Raw genomic sequence first — 16,839 nt, forward strand, 5'->3', positions numbered from 1 at the left:
CACTGTTAAATTAATCTGAGGACTGGCAGATCCAAAAATGTAAATAACCATCATGGTACCCACTCACTGTTTTTGTGTTATTTCTAATTTCTTGATAGCTTAGGCGCCAAGGCAGGAAGTACAGGGAACCCATCTAAGATACGTGCTCTGAAACACTCTGCCTATAATTGGCAAGGCAGGCATTCAACAGGTGGAGCATTCCAGGCACTTGGTTTGGGCCCCTCTTCTCTATCCTGGCAGAAGTCTAACTGGTAGAGCATGGCGTGGCAAGGCAGGCATTCAACGGGTGGAGCATTCCAGGCACTTGGGTGGGACCCCTCTTCTCTACCCTAGCAGAAGTCCAACTGGTGTGTGTGTGTGTGTGTGTGTGTGTGTATATATATATATATATATTATAATAGCTGTCAACTTTTCCCTTTTCTTGATTGGAATCCTATTCAGAATAAGGGAATTTCCCTTAAAAAAGGGAAAACGTTGACAGCTATGATATATACACACACACACACACATACACCCCGCTTCAGTGTAGAAAAAAACACAAAGCAGCCCCCCCCCCAAAAAAAGATAAAGCAATAAAAGTATCCCTTAAAAAATTTGGACCAGTTAAAAACATACAGAAAATTGAGACCACAATAAAATAGACTAAAGCTGGCACAGATTTTCTAAGCGTAATAATGACCATTGCTGGCTGCTCTTTTTCTTCCCTGCCTCCTACTGTCGTGGCTTAAACCGGTGGTGTAGCAGGCAGGAATTCAACAGGCAAAGCCTCCCCCAATAGGGGAGAATGCAAAGGCGGGACCCCAGGCTGTGAAGGCTTCCCCGGTTGGATTCCTGCCTGCCAGGGTCCTCTCCTCTCCAGCCCAGCTTTGCAGAGGCGCCTGCTCCGTCTCCGCCCGCCTGCGACCCCCGCCGACCATCGGGGATCCCCGTACCTGAAGACAGGGCCCGCGCTGTACGGCAGAGCCCGGGCTTGCGTAGGAAGCGCGGGCTCGCTCGGCACAGCGCCGCCATGCTGCTGTACGGCACCCAGCTTCCTCACGAGGACCCCGGCTGCCCGCGCGAGTGCCTGGCTGCCTGCTCGCGCCGCCTCAGACGCCCCGTCGCCCAGTGAGGAGGAGGAGGAGCCAGGCGGGCGGCGCGGAGAAGGGTCGCCTTCGGGGCCGGGTAGGTGAGACTCGCGGGGGAGGAGTCCGTGGTGGGAAGGGCCCCGCCCAATGGGTGGGGCCGGAGAGGAGGGGCCACCCACCTCTCCTCTTTCCTGGCAGAGGTTCAACTGGTAGAGCACAGGTTGGCAAAGGCAGGCATTCAACAGGTGGAGCATTCCAGGCACTTGGTTTGGGCCCCTCTTCTCTACCCCGGCAGAGGTCTAACTGGTGGAGCACGAGCAAATGCAGGCATTCAACAGGTGGAGCATTCCAGGCACTTGGGTGGAACCCCTCTTTTCTACCCTGGCAGAGGTCCAACAGGTAAAGCATAGCTTGGCAAGGAAGGCATTCGACAGGTGGAGCACTCCAGGCACTTGATTTGGCCCCTCTTCTCTACCCTGGCACAGGTTGGTAGAGTAGGGCTTGGCAAAACAGGTGGAGCAATCCAGGCACTTCGTTTGGAGCCCTCTTCTCTGCTCTGGCAGAAGTCCAACTGGTAAAACACAGCTTGGCAATAGCAGGCATTCAATAGGTGGAGCATTCTAGGCACTTGGGTGGGACCCCTCTTCTCTATCCTGGCAGAGGTTCAGCAGGTAAAGCATAGCTTGGCAAGGAAGGCATTCAACAAGTGCAGCATTCCTTCGTGCAGATAGCAGGTTGGGAATGGCTGGAAGGTGGTGGTTTTTGTTTACGCTGCATTGTTTGTGTGTTTCTGCTTACGAAGAGGGACTTGTTGCTGTTTAGTCAGAGCACATCACAAGAGGAACAGGAAGGAAATGATGTCTGTTCAACGAAAGACAGGCATAGGCAAACTTCAGACTACAATTCCCGTCATCCCTGACTACTGGTCCCGCTAGCTAGGGATGATGGGAGTTGTAGTCCCAAAACATCTGGAGGGCCGAGTTTGCCTATGCCTGTCCAAAGATGTTGATGAACTGCAACACTAGGACTCTGTCAGATCCCACATGCCTCCTTCCCAAAGCCCAGCGCCTCCTTATCCAGCTTTAGGAAGGCAGCATGAGGGCTGCGGGGACATCAAAGGTTGCCGAGGCCCACCAAAAAGCCTTTGAGGGCCACATACAGCCCTCGGGCCACGTGTTGGGCCACCCTGAATTCTAGACAAAAGTCTCAGGTTTCCCCCTCCCGATATATGAACTGACAGACAACCCAACCTGAGGGCAGTCAGCCCTGTATAGAACAGTGCATTTGAAAACATGCTCTACCAAAATGGAACCTCAAATCAAATCCTTGCAGGCTGCCTGGATTACTCCCAGCATTCCCTATCGCTGCAACTTGACACAAAAACCCTGCACAAACACTATACAATAGAAAAAAAGGTAAAGGGTAAGGGGACCCCTGACTGTTAGGTCCAGTCGTGGCCGACTCTGGGGTTGCAGCGCTCATCTCGCTTTATTGGCCGAGGTGTAATGTGGCCAGCATGACTAAGCCGCTTCTGGCGAACCAGAGCAACGCACGGAAACACCACTTACCTTCCCGCCGGAGCAATACCTATTTATCTACTTGCACTTTGACGTGGTTTTGAACTGCTAAGGTTGGCAGCAGCAGGGACCGAGGAACGGGAGCTCACCCCGTTGCGGGGATTCGAACTGCAGACCTTCTGATTGGCAAGTCCTAGGCTCTGTGGTTTAGACCACAGCACCACCTGCGTCCTTAATATGCAATAGAAAGAAATATCATTATCCCTGCCCCATCCTCTGCCATCGCTCTCTGTCCCAGTGCCGGATTTTCGTATAAGCTAAACAAGCTATAGTTTAGGGCCCCACTGTCTTGGTGGCCCCCAAAAAATTTAAAGGAAAAAAACAACTGGATGAACATTTCCAAAATATAAGATAAAAAACAAATAAAATAAAACCTACATACAGCAACAGTGTTTTGTGTTGTGTAGGCTCCTATGATGTAAGTAATGGGCCCCGCCTGCTAGCCTGCTCCCTAAAATATCACTGGTTTGCTCATTTCTATATATAGGGAGCCTAGGGTGAGTCTTTGTAAACTGTGTTTCTAAAGGAACTTTTGTTATTGCCAAATGCCAATGTGTTTGCGTTATTAAGTTTGTTATGAATAAAAAATCATTTTAAGTTAGAACTTAATAATTGTTTCACCATTAATATACTTCTTCTTAATTTTATTTCACTATTAATATACTTCTCCGTAATTGTATTTCAGTTCAACAAATTACTTTGATAAAATACATATTTTGTTATGTGAAAATGGCTCTATTAGGTCCATAAATTACCATATAACATATATTCAACTGGGGGAAAAAACAGCAACAATTTGGGGTTGACAAAGGACAGCTGGACATATAAAGGGCCCCATTACCTTCAGTAGCTTAGGGCCTCCTCAAACCTAAATCCAGCCCTGCTATCTCCCCTCTCTTTCCCCCCCAATATGTATAACAATAAAGTCCCACCCCGAATGTAAACAAACTGTGAAAAAGACTGAATTAATTGAAAGTAGAGACGCTTTATGTACTTTTCCTTGTTTATTTGTTTGCTTTGTAACACAGAAAATCTTTAATAAAAATTAATTTCAAAACAGCGTGAGTCTTTTCATATGAAATTGTATTTGCCACGCAAGTAATCACCTTGAAGACGGTTATCTTGGAGGTAATTACTCGCCTGGTACTGATACGGCAAGTGCAATTTCATATGAAAGAACTTCACCTCCACAGAGAGTGGAATAAATTCCTTCCATCCATTCATGTCCAAGAGCAGTTCTTTGTTGGCCCAACTTCCTGTGCATCAAGGTGACGTTAAAGACATTAGAAGCTTTGTGGGCACAGACGGGATTTAATTTCACCTCTGGCTCCTCTTTTCAATGCCAATACCTGGCCATATAAACATATAAAAGGTTGATTATAAAGGAAGGGAATTGTTGGTGTAACATGATCCAAAAACCTTAGTCTCTTCCGGCATTGGTCTTTGCATGTTGAAAGCCCAGCGGCCTTCCTTAGTCATAGATTCATCACACTGCTATCTCTTGAAACATTTGCTGAAGCAATGTGTCAGCATGGACGCCGTGTTGTGAAATGTACACTGTGCACGTCTAAAAAACAGAGAGGGGTGGATCGTTTTGCTCCTTTGATGGAATTGTTGTTCCATTCCTTTGCAGAGTTATGCAGACTTACCAGTTCATAGAATATTTATTGTTGTATTGCTGTTCATTTAATCTCTGTACAACTTCATATTTTTAAGGGGGGGAAACAATCTCAAGGCGGTTTACAGCCTGCATTAAAACAGCAAAAGATACGATCCAGAACAGAACATTGCTGAAGAAAGTCAGATATAAAGTATCCATTTAAAGCAATGTAATTAACAGGAAAAGGGATGCGGGTGGTTAAACCATAGAGCCTAGGGCTTGCCGATCAAAAGGTCGGCAGTTCGAATCCCCGCAACGGGGTGAGCTCCTGTTGCTCGGTCCCAGCTCCTGCCAACCTAGCAGTTCAAAAGGATGTCAAAGTGCAAGTAGATCAATAGGTACCGCTCTGGCGGGAAGGTAAACGGAGTTTCCGTGTGCTGCTCTGGTTCGCCAGAAGCGGCTTAGTCATGCTGGCCACATGGCCCGGAAGCTGTACGCCGGCTCCCTCGGCCAGTAAAGCGAGATGAGCGTCGCAACCCCAGAGTTGTTCATGACTGGACCTAATGGGCAGGGGTCTCTTTACCTTTAATTAACAGGAAACTAAAATATTATCTTAAATGTTTCAAAATGAAACATTACAAAGGAGGTCAAGTACAGAATGCACATTTAACGCAGCCAAGTTAAAAAATATAGCTTAAAACAGCTCAAAAGAAAACAGGATCAAACCAGAGGATGCTGGCAGGACTGTGTCCTCAAATCAGGAGAGTCATGAATAAGGTGCTGATGGCTCTCTCACAGAGGCCCCTACCACTCACATTGTTGCCATAATGGCACTTTCGACCACTGGTCCTTGGGGTATTGTTTTGTGGCCATCAGCCGCTTCTGCCATTGTTGCAAGTGAGGCAGAAGTGAAATTGTTAATGCAGATGTTGTTACAGGATCAGTTCCAGCACTAATTTAATTCTGGGTGTTTGGATGCATCCTATTACCGTATTTTTCGCTCCATAAGACACACTTTTTTTCCTCCTAAAATGTAAGGGGAAATGTCTGTGCGTCTTATGGAGCGGATGCTTGGTCCCTGGAGCCGAATTACCCAGGGGCAAAAAGCAGATTGTGCTTTTATATATATATATAAAGAGGGAAGGGGGTGTTGAAACAAAGCCGCTGAGCAGCTGATCAGCAAGCGATCAGGGGGGAGATAAAGGACTCTAACGATAAAGGAGGCTGCCTGGGAGCGGGGAGGTAAGGACAGTGAACTTGCAAGGCATGGAGACAGGAATACTAAAACAAGCAATGAGGAGAAAAGTTAAAAGAAAAGGAGGAGGAAAAAACTGCTCCAGCAATGGCGCAAAAACGTCGTTACAAAGCATGGATCCACATGGATCCTCAGGATTTTGCATTGGGTCACCCCAAATTCACCATCAGATCATATAGCATGTCTGTGGCCACAGCATGAACCACAAAAATCATACACCCACTGTTTCGTTCAGAATATTTTTTTTCTTGTTTTCCTCCTCTAAAAACTAGGTGTGCCTTATGGTCAGGGGTGTCTTATGGAGCGAAAAATACGGTAATCCGGGAACTTGTCCTAAGTCCTTGATCCTACAGATGGGGATGGCTCCTGTTTACTAAGACATGTTTGCTGTTGGCAGATTTAGCACATCAGCATTTTGGCTTCCCTAGAGATGGCACAATAATAACATGTTGAGCAGATGTGAACCTGCACAAATGATCCCCAGGAGGGGCAATAATGGGCCCAGGCTGAAAAAGGTTGCTGACCCCTGGTTTAGTCAATACAAATGTGCACTGTTGTTGTTTTTTTAAAATGCAATGGGTTAATTGATGAAAAGTTGCCAGGATAATAAATAAATAATAATAATAATTGCAACAATGCCCTCTCACAGCTAGCCCTACCAAAGTTTGTTGACGGTGGCTTGCATTTTTGCAGGCTCTGTGCTGCGCTCCAGCTGCATCTGTGCTTGCCACATCAGCCATGACCTTTGGAACAGCACACAATGGGAAAGCAATAGCGCCCACTCAGCATTCCAGGCAGCATTAATTGCGCCACAGGAATTTCTGAAGTTGGTCTCAACAGACTCGCAGCACAGTCTGCACCATGTTTACACAGACGTGAGTTGTCTTGAACTCAGTGGAGTTTGCTACCTGGTAAGTCGGCTTGCAGTCTCAGTTAAGAACTGAGAATGAGAAGCTGGACACCTGCGTGTGGAAATACCAGGAGGTTGGAGGGGGGTAGGTCCTTGCACTTTGTGCTGCAAGCACAGAATGTGATCCTGAGCATGGGATCCAGCTTTTGGGAAACCTCTCCTTTGAAGAACAAAAACTAGGCGTTTTTCCAGCCCTTTTAAGATGCCTGTGAAATTGTGAGGGCAGCGTTTGCCTGGCTTCTTGAGCTCCTCAAGTTTTTATTTTTTAAAAAACGACGACAACAAGGCAAGCTGCTAGCCCTTACGATTATGCTTGGAAAGTGTGGGCTGTGCTCAACAGGTTGCTGAGTATGGATACTTTTGCTACCCTGCAGAAAAAGTCTATTGCCCTAGCTCTTGTTTAGCAGGCGCCTCAACAAATCAGGTCAAATAATACACGTCAAACGTCTCAGGTTTAAATGCTAAGCTTGATCATGCACGATCATAGTTGGTATTTCCACTCCAAGAAATTGGGGTGGAAAAATCAGATGTGACATTAACATGTGGAAGCAATTAATGTGTGCCGCTATGGGAGATCCTGAGCGGAATCATGGAATGACGCCGGTTGCCAGGGTCTTGCAATCTCAATTGTCCTCCCCTAGGCCACCCCACTGTACCATATAAACATATTAAGCGGCCTTATAGATAAGTCAAAATATTGGTCCTTTTAGCCCAGTATTTAGCCATGAAGTTCAGTGGATGCTTTTTCAGTACCTGTTAACCCAGCCTACCTCACAGGGTTGTTGCATAGATAAAAAATGCTCAGGAACCAAGCGTGCTGCTCTTGAGCCTCTTATGGTTGTCATTTGGCATCCGTCTGTCTCCGGGACAATGGAGGAGTGCAGCTTTGGGGATGAAGTCAAACTGTAGACGGTTGCAGCGCCTGCTGTGGCTGTAGAGAAAAAATGCAGGCGAGACATTTTTTGTTGCAGCTGCGGCAGGTGAAGGCATCCGGTTGTGCTGCGGCAGATGCACCATGGCATTTCTCCTCTCTGCGCTCCTCCGAGCAGTCATTCCTCCTCTGGTCATTGCTGAGGAAACACGACTTGACTTTCTGTCTCCAGCCACTGCTTTCATCCACAAGGGATTCCCTTACAGCAGGGTTGACATTGTCAGCCTCCATGTCATATTCGAAGACAGAGGTCCTTTGGCTGGGTCAGGACAATATGGGATTTGGGGGCGCAATTCGTGCCAGCACCGTCCGTTAAGAGTTTGGGTATAATCTTCGACACCTCCCTTTCCATGGAGGCGCAGATTGCAGCTATAACAAAGGCAGCATTTTTCCATCTCCGCCAAGCTAAGCAGTTGGCTCCTTACCTCTCTCGCCCTGACCTAGCCACTGTGATCCACACGACGGTCACCTCCAGACTGGATTATTGTAACTCGCTCTACGTGGGGCTGCCCTTGAGACTGACCCAGAAACTCCAGCGGGTGCAGAATGCCGCAGCGAGACTCCTTACTGGGTCCTCGCCACGGGATCACATTCACCCGGTGCTATACCAGCTGCACTGGCTCCCGGTGGACTTTAGGATCAGGTTTAAGGTGCTGGTTTTAACCTATAAAGCCCTATACGGCCGAAGACCTTTGTACCTACAGGACCGCCTCTCCTGGTATGTCCCACGGAGGACCTTACAGTCTTCAAATAAAAACATCTTTGAGATCCCAGGCCACAGGGAGGTTAGGCTGGCCTCAACCAGAGCCAGGGCTTTTTTGGCTGTGGCTCCGATCTGGTGGAACGCTCTGTCACAAGAGACTAGGGCCCTGCGGGATTTGACATTTTTCCGCAGGGCCTGCAAGACAGAGCTGTTCCACCAGGCCTTTGGCCAAGGCACAGCCTGACCCCCTCCTTCTGTAATCCTCATAGAACTCTAGCCCAATGGTTGCCATTAATTTGACTCTGAATTGATTTTAGAATGAATTGATTTTAGAATGTATTTCAATTAATTGATTGTGATTTTATGTAAACTGTGTTATTTTTACTTTTGTTAGCCGCTCTGAGCCTGGCTTCGGCTGGGGAGGGCGGGATATAAATAAAATTATTATTATTATTATTATTATTATTATTATTATTATTATCATCATCATATTCGCAGGCATTTTTGTAACACAGAGTTGGTCTGCCAGTGGGCCTGGTGCCTGAAGCCAGTTCCCTGTCCTTGGGGATCCTGCCATTTTGCGTCTGTAACAAAGCCAGGGTAGTCGTTGCTGGGACAGGAGTGCAAACATGCTGGGAAAATGGGCTTGGAAGAGCACATCTTTCTTTGAATGTGATGCTCTGTGATGCTCTGACAATAAAACAATGAACAGGGTGGTGGTACAGTGGAACCTCGGTTTTCGAGCATCTCGGAAGCCGAACAGCCTCCGCTGCATGTTTTTCTTTTTTCTTTTTTGCCGACTGCCCATTGCTCCTCGGTTTTCGAATGTCAAACGGTCTTCCAGAACGGATTACATTCGAAAACCGAGGTTCCACTGTATATAACTACTGCAATCGACGCAAGATAATATCATCAATACAACTATTTGTAAACAAACAATAAATGTCCATTAAGTATGGCAAAAGTAGTTTCTTTCCCAAATAGTTTTTTTATCTTAAACAATTGCAAACACAGTAAATAAATAGTTCACTTGTAATATATCAGTGGTTCAGTGCTCATTTCTTCTCTTTCCAGAATAGATTTTATCTTGAACAGTTGCAAACGCAGTAATAAAGAGTCCTTTTTTGATATACCAGTGGTTCAGTGTTTGGACGTCGTTCCGGTAATCAGACGTTTTGTTACTAAAGAGCTTAGACATCAAACTTTGTAGTACAGTGGTACCTTGGGTTACATACACTCCAGGTTACATACGTTTCAGGTTACAGACTCCGCTAACCCAGAAATATTACCTCGGGTTAAGAACTTTGCTTTAGGATAAGAACAGAATTCGGGCTCCGGCGGCGCTGCAGCAACGGGAGGCCCCATTAGCTAAAGTGGTGCTTCAGGTTAAGAACAGTTTCAGGTTAAGAACAAACCTCCAGAACGAATTAAGTTCTTAACCCGAGGTACCACTGTAAATAATATACAAGAGAAGACAGTATGTAAATGACTTCAAGCAGGGGCATATCTGTCCCCATCTGCATGTTTCCATCTGGAGGAGCATAGAAAGAGGACGATGTCCTTCAGTTTGTTAAGCCTCTGAAGGGCTGGTGGGAGTTGTAGTCCAAAAGATCAGGAGGGTACCAGGTTGGGAAATGCCGGTCTGCATTAATTATTATTATAATATATTTATTTATACCCTGTCCCGTCCCCCCATGGGACTCTAGGCAGATTACAGACAAAAATAAGAACCCCTAAAACAGTCACTAAAAACAGTTAAACCTGGATAAGATTAAAACTATATACCGTACTTCTAAAAAATCTATTAAAACCATACCGATAATTACAGTAAAAACAGCATGGCCCCATGCCATGCAGAAGAAATTGTATAAATGGGTTTTGCTTGCATAATAATAAATAATAATAAATTTTATTTATATCCCGCCCTCCCCAGCCTTAGCCGGGCTCAGGGCGGCTAACAACAATAAAACAGTACAAAAGTACAGCATAAACAACACTCTAAAATCATTCATTATAAAATTAATTAATTCAAGCCACTGGCAGCCATTGGGCCAGAGCTCCGCGAAGATTGCCGAGGGAGGGAGTCAGGCTGTGCCCTTGCCAAAGGCCTGGTTGAACAGCTCTGTCTTGCAGGCCCTGCGGAAAGATGTCAAGTCCCGCAGGGCCCTGGTCTCTTGTAACAGAGTGTTCCACCAGATCAGAGCCACAGCCGAAAAAGCCCTGGCTCTCGTTGAGGCCAGCCTAACTTCTCTGTGGCCTGGGACCTTCAAGATGTTTTTATTTGAAGACCGTAAATTTCTCTGTGGGGCATACCAGGAGAGGCGGTCCCGTAGGTACGAGGGTCCTAGGCCATATAGGGCTTTAAAGGTTAAAACCAGCACCTTAAACCTGATCCTGTACTCCACCGGGAGCCAGTGCAGCTGGTATAGCACCGGGTGAATGTGATCTCGCAGCGAAGACCCCGTAAGGAGTCTCGCTGCAGCATTCTGCACCTGCTGGAGTTTCTGGGTCAGTCTCAAGGGCAGCCCCACGTAGAGCGAGTTACAATAATCCAGTCTGGAGGTGACCGTCGCGTGGATCACAGTGGCCAGGTCAGGGCGAGAGAGGTAATCAAGTTGCAGAATCAAGCTGTTCTTAGTGCAGAATTTGACTTTAAGAATCGATGCAGAATGGGGATGGTTTTAGCCAAAGTGCAGGGAAAGAAAAGATGTGAAAGTAAACGGGTGAAATCTACAGGCTTAATGTAGCAAAGGATCAAGCGTGTGCCTTTATGTCCTCCTTGCACCGAATTCTTTTGTGACCTCAGTCACACATCAGCCCCTCTTCCCCCTTTCAAAGCATCTTTTCCTGTTGCTGGCAGAACGAAACACATATGTGGAAAATAAAAACACAGCAATGCTGAGAAAACGAAGCACATGCCCAAAAGTGTGAATGGGTGCCAAGTTGCCAAGGTTTCAGGCAAAGGCTTTCTCCAGCTTCCAGCTCCTTTAGTGGGACTTTTTATCTGCAAAGCACTTGCCTGCAAATCTCTCCAACCTGCAAGCCAGATGGTATTCCCTGGGCAAGAGCACTTTCTTTCAAAGGAGTTCAGCTCAGGGGTGAATTGGCTCCTTACCTGGGCTCTTGGCTGTGTCATCTATGTCAGTGTTTCCCAACCTTGTGCCTCCAGATGTTTTTGGCCTACAACTCCCATCATCCCTGACCACTGGTCTTGCTAGCTAGGGATGATGGGAGTTGTAGGCCAAAAACATCTGGAGGCACAAGGTTGGGAAACACTGATCTATGTGTCAGTAACCAAGTAACAGGGGGCGTGTCACAAGAAAATGCGCGCATCCCGAGGTGCGTTCTGAGGTCAGCTTTAAGAAACAGTTCCTGCAAGCTGAGTGTGGTTTGGGAGTAGCAGGGAGCAGAGGACGAGAAGGAAGGACGCTGCCCCTTTTAGAAGAAGCTCTCACTCTCGGAATCCCTAAGCTCTTTGTCGTAATGTGATCAATTGTGACCAAAGAGAATACTGCAGCCTCCAAGATCTCTGTAAGATCCACATCCCTCCAACACAGAGAAAGATCACTGCAAAACTGCTCCCATCCTTGTCGGAAAGGTACCCGTTTATATTTTTCCAGTTTTTCTGCAGACCTCTATCTTTGTTGCGTTTTAATGCCATGATTTAAGGAGCCAGGTCAGGAGGAGAAATTTGAGGGACGGGGGGGGGGGGGGGAGCCTTCCTGGTCTCTCTCAATTCCACTTTGCTTCTCGCTTGCACAAGCTTTCGTGAAGCTAATCTGTGCGGGGAAAAGAACGTTTTATTTTTAATGCATCCAGTGTGGAACAGTGGCACTACAAAGGGGTGAAACAAGATAGCTTTGTGTTGATGTTGTTGTTTAAACTGAAAGCGTAACGGCTGGATAACTACCTGCAGTGGAACCTATAGTATGTTTACAGAAAGGATTTTGTTCAAGAAATGACAGAACAGAAGTGAGGGTTGGCTGATACTTTAAATAGAGTCGGCTGCCAAGTTATGTTAACTCCTGGATTGTGTTTCACCTTAAAGAGCTTCTGTTATAATCTTTCTCCCTCTCCCTTTCTCTGAAATGGAAAAGCAGGCAATCAATTCTTGTTGCCACTTGTATGCCCAACAGGAGAACCTGATTTTGAAGAAAGTGGTTGTTTGTTTCCTTGCTTGTGAGAACAACTTTTCTATCCCCAACCCCAACCCCTGAACCCATTTTTAAAAGCTGATTTCTTCATTTCCATGCTCCTGTCTGCCTCTGTGCTTGCTTACTGGGAAAATATACTATCAAAATTCATTTGCCTGCCCAAATGCTATTGGTTTGTTTTTGGAAAACAGATGGCTTGATTTGCGCTGTAAACCTTCCAGACCCGCTTAGTGTTGGTGTTGAATCGCTGAGGTGCAAAAGTGCTGCTTTTGTCCAGTGTGTTTTATTTTATTGCCGTCTTATCGGGTGTTCCTTTTGCAAGTTTCTAAATGCTAGTCTGACACAAGCAGTTGATGCTGTCCGTTATACCACTCCGTTGCCTGAATGCCAGAACACCGCTGGCGTCTCTGGGGCCTGTAAGATTTTTGTCGGTCCAGCTGCCGTCTGGCCTCAGACAACCTTCTGCTGGGAGCCGAGCTGTTAAACAAGAGCAGCAAGAAAATATTTACCTTTATACCTCCCCCCCTGCCACTGCAAAAAAGCAACACATCAAATGTCTGTAAAATTCAGGGCAGCAAGCCGTATTTCTTATGCAGCGACAGATTTTGAGCGGTTGCTTAGCACCACCGTGCTGACTCCTGTCCATACATGGAATTGTAAGATTGCGGGGTTCTGCTGTTTCGGAAACCATTTCTAAAGACATTGCTTTTTGAGCACATTTAATTTATCAATAAGTTAAAAAACGGGGGGCGCTGTAGCCAACTAAACTCTACTTGGCGCAAACCCATCGAAATCAATATACATGACTAACTTAGGTCCACTAATTTCAGCGGATCTACTCTTGAGTGGCACTTAGCTAGAGATAACGCTAATTTGCCTAGAATTCCGAAGCGAATCCCCACTCCCACCCTCTGATTCTGAAGAAGCTAAAAAATTGAAAGGGAGTTTGCAAATGAAGTGGTGTTTATACGGTAATTTGCATATCTGGTTCTGAGATCCAGGCTGAGCGGCAGTTGAATCTCATTGAAGACTAGGGGATAAGTCAGGTGGGCCTTTAAGCCCCATTGATTTCAATGGGAGCTAAGTGCAAGCAGCTCAGGATATGATAATCTCCTGGTTCCCTTGGCAGACACCCCTTAGTGGAATTTTTAAGTCAACGCGCCTAAGATTGTGCTGATGGTCTGGATCCAACCCTCTGGCTGTCTCTTTCACGACTGTTTCATTTTGAACTTCTTTGGTACGTCGGTGCCTAGCGAAAGGGATTCGATTATGAAGAGACAGGGTGCTTTGAGCACTCAGGTTACTTGAATCCCCATACTCAGCCCCCAACATTGCATTTGTTCTCGGCCCTTGAAATGCATTTGTCATGTTTCGGGTCATTTGCTTTAGCTTAAATATATTATTCATAATTATTATTAATATTTAATATTTAGGAGTTCCTTTTTTTTTTTTTGCAAGATGAACTCAAAGCAGCATTAAAAGTGAGTAAAAGCAAGAGAGTTTTTAAAAGCCTAACATGCTAATATGTACCAAAAAGCCGATCCACTATTTAAAAAAGCAGGAAATTATGGTGTCTAAAAACAGATAGTGATGGTACTAGGCATGCCTCATAGGAGAGAGCATTCTGCAAATGGGGAGCTACCACCAAGAAGGTCTGTTCTTGTGTTAGCAAGGCCCTGTGAATACATTTGCATTGACTAAACCAGGGGGCAGCAACCTTTTTCAGCTGTGGGCCAGTCCACCATCCCTCAGACCGTGTGGGGGGCCGGACTATATTTTGGAAAAAAATATGAACAAATTCTTATGCCCCACAAATAACCCAGAGATGCATTTTAAATAAAAGCACACCTTCTACTTATGTTAAAAGACGCTGATTCCCGGACCGTCCGCAGGCCGGATTGAGAAGGCGATTGGGCTGTATCCGGCCCCCTGGTCTTAGGTTGCCTACCCCAGATCTAGGATATTCCTATAAACCCTAATGCAGGAGACCTACTCTACGGCAACCTTGGTACGTAGGGTGGGCTTCTGGCCTGCACCTTCTGGTCAGTGACGGCTATCTACCCATGCAGGAGTGAGACCCTGTCATCATTCAACAGCTCAGCTCAGAGATTGCTAACTTACTTACTTACTTACTTACTTACTTACTTACTTATTAAATTTATATACCGCCCTTCAACCAAGGACCACAGGGCGGTTGTCAGCCTTGTAAACAGCCTTGTTGCCAGCCCAAAGGTCAAGGTGCTAGCTACTGGTGCATAAGGCCCTCAACAGCCTGAGAGCGGTTTGCTTGCAGGATCACCTCGCCCCATATGTTCTCACTCAACCACTTCACTCTGGGCACTGTTACCTTCTCATGCCGTACTTGCAAGAAATCAATCTTTTAGTATGCTTTGAAACTCCCTGCCTGTTGACATTTTGTTATACTGTTTTCAGCACCTGCTGAAAACCTTTTGGTTTGGGCAAGCCTATCCATGTTTACATATGTTGTTTTTTATTGTTAATTTTAATTATCTTTAAATGTTTTTATTTATGACTTTAATATTTCTTGCGTACCACACAGAGGTTTTATGACAACCAAGCGGTATATAAACTTTGTTAAATAAACAAATCCTTAGAAACCTCTCGTGAGGAAGAGCTTGTGACCTCCCAAAGCAGTCTTGTTCTGCTGTTACACCACCAGGAACTTTTCCCTAATATTTATTCAAAATTTTGTCATTTGAGCCCATTTATTCAGGGCTTATCTTCTGGAACAAAAAAACACATTTGCTCCATCATCTTTGTGACTCACAGCTTTTTAGGTTTTTGAAGATAGCTGTCACATGGCCTCCCAACGAAACAATCTCAACACATTCAATCTTTCTTTGTGAGATGTGGTCTTCACTTTCTGAAACACGCTGTGTGGCCAATTTTAGACACCTTCTGAGAAGGGAATATTGACCTCCTTAAAAAAACAAAAAAACAATTCCTGCAGCTTCTACATAAGTGGGATTTTTAAAAATCAAAAATGAAATTGAAACACTAGGTTTTTGCTTTTTTAATGTACTCATTTCTGTTTTCATTGTAATGTAGTTTTAAATTATAAAATTTGGTAAATGGGCAAAGAAAACAATTTAGGCTGCTATCCTATTCCCATGTGTACCTGGGAAATGGTCTAATGAACTTCTTTTTTTTTTAATAATTTGTAACGGTCTAATGAACTTCTGAGTTGACATGAATGGTTGCACTGCTGCTTTCACATTGACTATGCTGAAGTTCTCCATATGGGGAAAAATTGGTATTTAAAATCCAGGATATTGAAGAGAAAACTTATTCCTCATAGTTGCTGAAATTTGGAGCAAAGTCGGTCTTCTTAGTCAGCAGGAAAAAAAAAATTGTTTCATGACCAAATAAACCCTTTTTTGAAGGTAAGAATATTCCTTAGCATTCCCTAACAACCCGTCTCCTGTTTTAATTGTAATTGCCACAGCAACATAATCTTAACAGTGGAATTGCTTGTGTGACACATGCTGGGCACATGTTGTAGGTAGAATTAAAATATCCACTGGGGCACATTGCTAGGGATATCTTTTTTTAAAAGGAAGAGGAAACAAACAGAACTCTAGCTGCTTCAGATTCTTTAGCCAGGAAAATGAGAGCTTACCAAGTGTAAGGGATTTTACGCATACCTGAGAACCACCCTCTCATCCACAGCTTTTCTATGAATATATGTCTGGTGACCATATCTTCTGAAAAATCAGTTTCGCCATCCACAAAAGCATGAGGGCTGTTGTTGTTAAGAGTGTCGGACTTGGGAGAACTAGTCTGAACCAGCCCGTGAAGCCTTTGGTTCAATCTGGGCTAATCAGTATCACTCGGCCTTGATCCACTTCTAAAATTGAAATATACAGCATTATACATTATAGAGCATGCTTCACATTATTGGTGCTGACCTTCAAAGCCCTAAACGGCTTTGGCTCTATATACCTGAAAGAGCATCTGTGTCCCCATCGTTCAGCCCAGAAACTGAGGTCCAGCTCCAAGGGCCTTCTGGCGGTTCCCTTGCTGTGAGAAGTGAGGTTACAGGGAACCAGGCAGAGGGCCTTCTCGGTGGTGGCACCCGCCCTGTGGAATGCCCTCCCTTCAGATGTCAAGGAAATAAACAACTATCTGACTTTTAGAAGACATCGGAAGGCAGTCCTGTATTGGGAAATTTTTTATTGTTTGATGTTTTACTGTGGTTTTATAGTTTTTAGGAAGCCACACAGAGTGACTGGAGAACCCAGTCGGATGGGCAGGGTGTAAATAAATAACAATAAATGCTATGAGTTAATCTGTGACAAGTGGCTTGTGCAGACTCTCAGGCAAGGGGTGTCTATAGCATTATTCAGGGAACAGCCACATAGTTCAGGCTCACAGGAAAGTCTGGGAGAAACTTCAGTCTGATTGTCGGTGTGAACAGTACTGTGCTGGGTGACACAAAGATCTGACTAAGGCAGCTTCTTGTGACTAATGGAAGGAGAAGGTACAGTGGTGCCCCGCAAGACGAATGCCTCGCAAGACGAAAAACCCGCTAGACAAAAGGGTTTTCCGTTTTCGAGGCGCTTCGCAAGACGAATTTTCCTATGGGCTTGCTTCGCAAGATGAAAACGTCTTGCGATTTTTT

The 16,839-nt window shown here is 45.4% G+C and overlaps 2 protein-coding genes across 4 annotated transcripts in view; one reads left to right on the forward strand and one right to left on the reverse strand.

The window, feature by feature from the left end:
- The window catches only part of TXNRD2 (thioredoxin reductase 2), a 64,946-nt gene extending 63,891 nt beyond the window's left edge, over positions 1–1,055 (reverse strand). The window contains exon 1 of the mRNA XM_083717385.1: positions 933–1,055. Coding sequence (XP_083573511.1) covers positions 933–1,011 — 79 coding nt within the window. The 5' untranslated portion in view covers positions 1,012–1,055. The remainder of the gene's footprint in view (positions 1–932) is intronic.
- Positions 1–16,839, forward strand: part of COMT (catechol-O-methyltransferase) — a 46,143-nt gene that overhangs the window by 4,103 nt on the left and 25,201 nt on the right. The window contains exon 1 of one of the 3 annotated variants that reach the window (XM_083717669.1): positions 1,078–1,164. The exons of 1 other annotated variant lie outside the window; for it this stretch is intronic. The gene's annotated coding sequence lies outside the window, so the exon portion shown is untranslated. Of the gene's footprint in view, positions 1–1,077; positions 1,165–11,396; positions 11,642–16,839 lie in introns of those variants that run through there. One more of the 3 variants, XM_083717668.1, reaches the window with a different exon arrangement.

The sequence above is a fragment of the Podarcis gaigeae genome, assembly GCF_964106915.1.
Source record: "Podarcis gaigeae genome assembly, chromosome: 16".
Lineage (NCBI taxonomy): Eukaryota > Metazoa > Chordata > Lepidosauria > Squamata > Lacertidae > Podarcis > Podarcis gaigeae.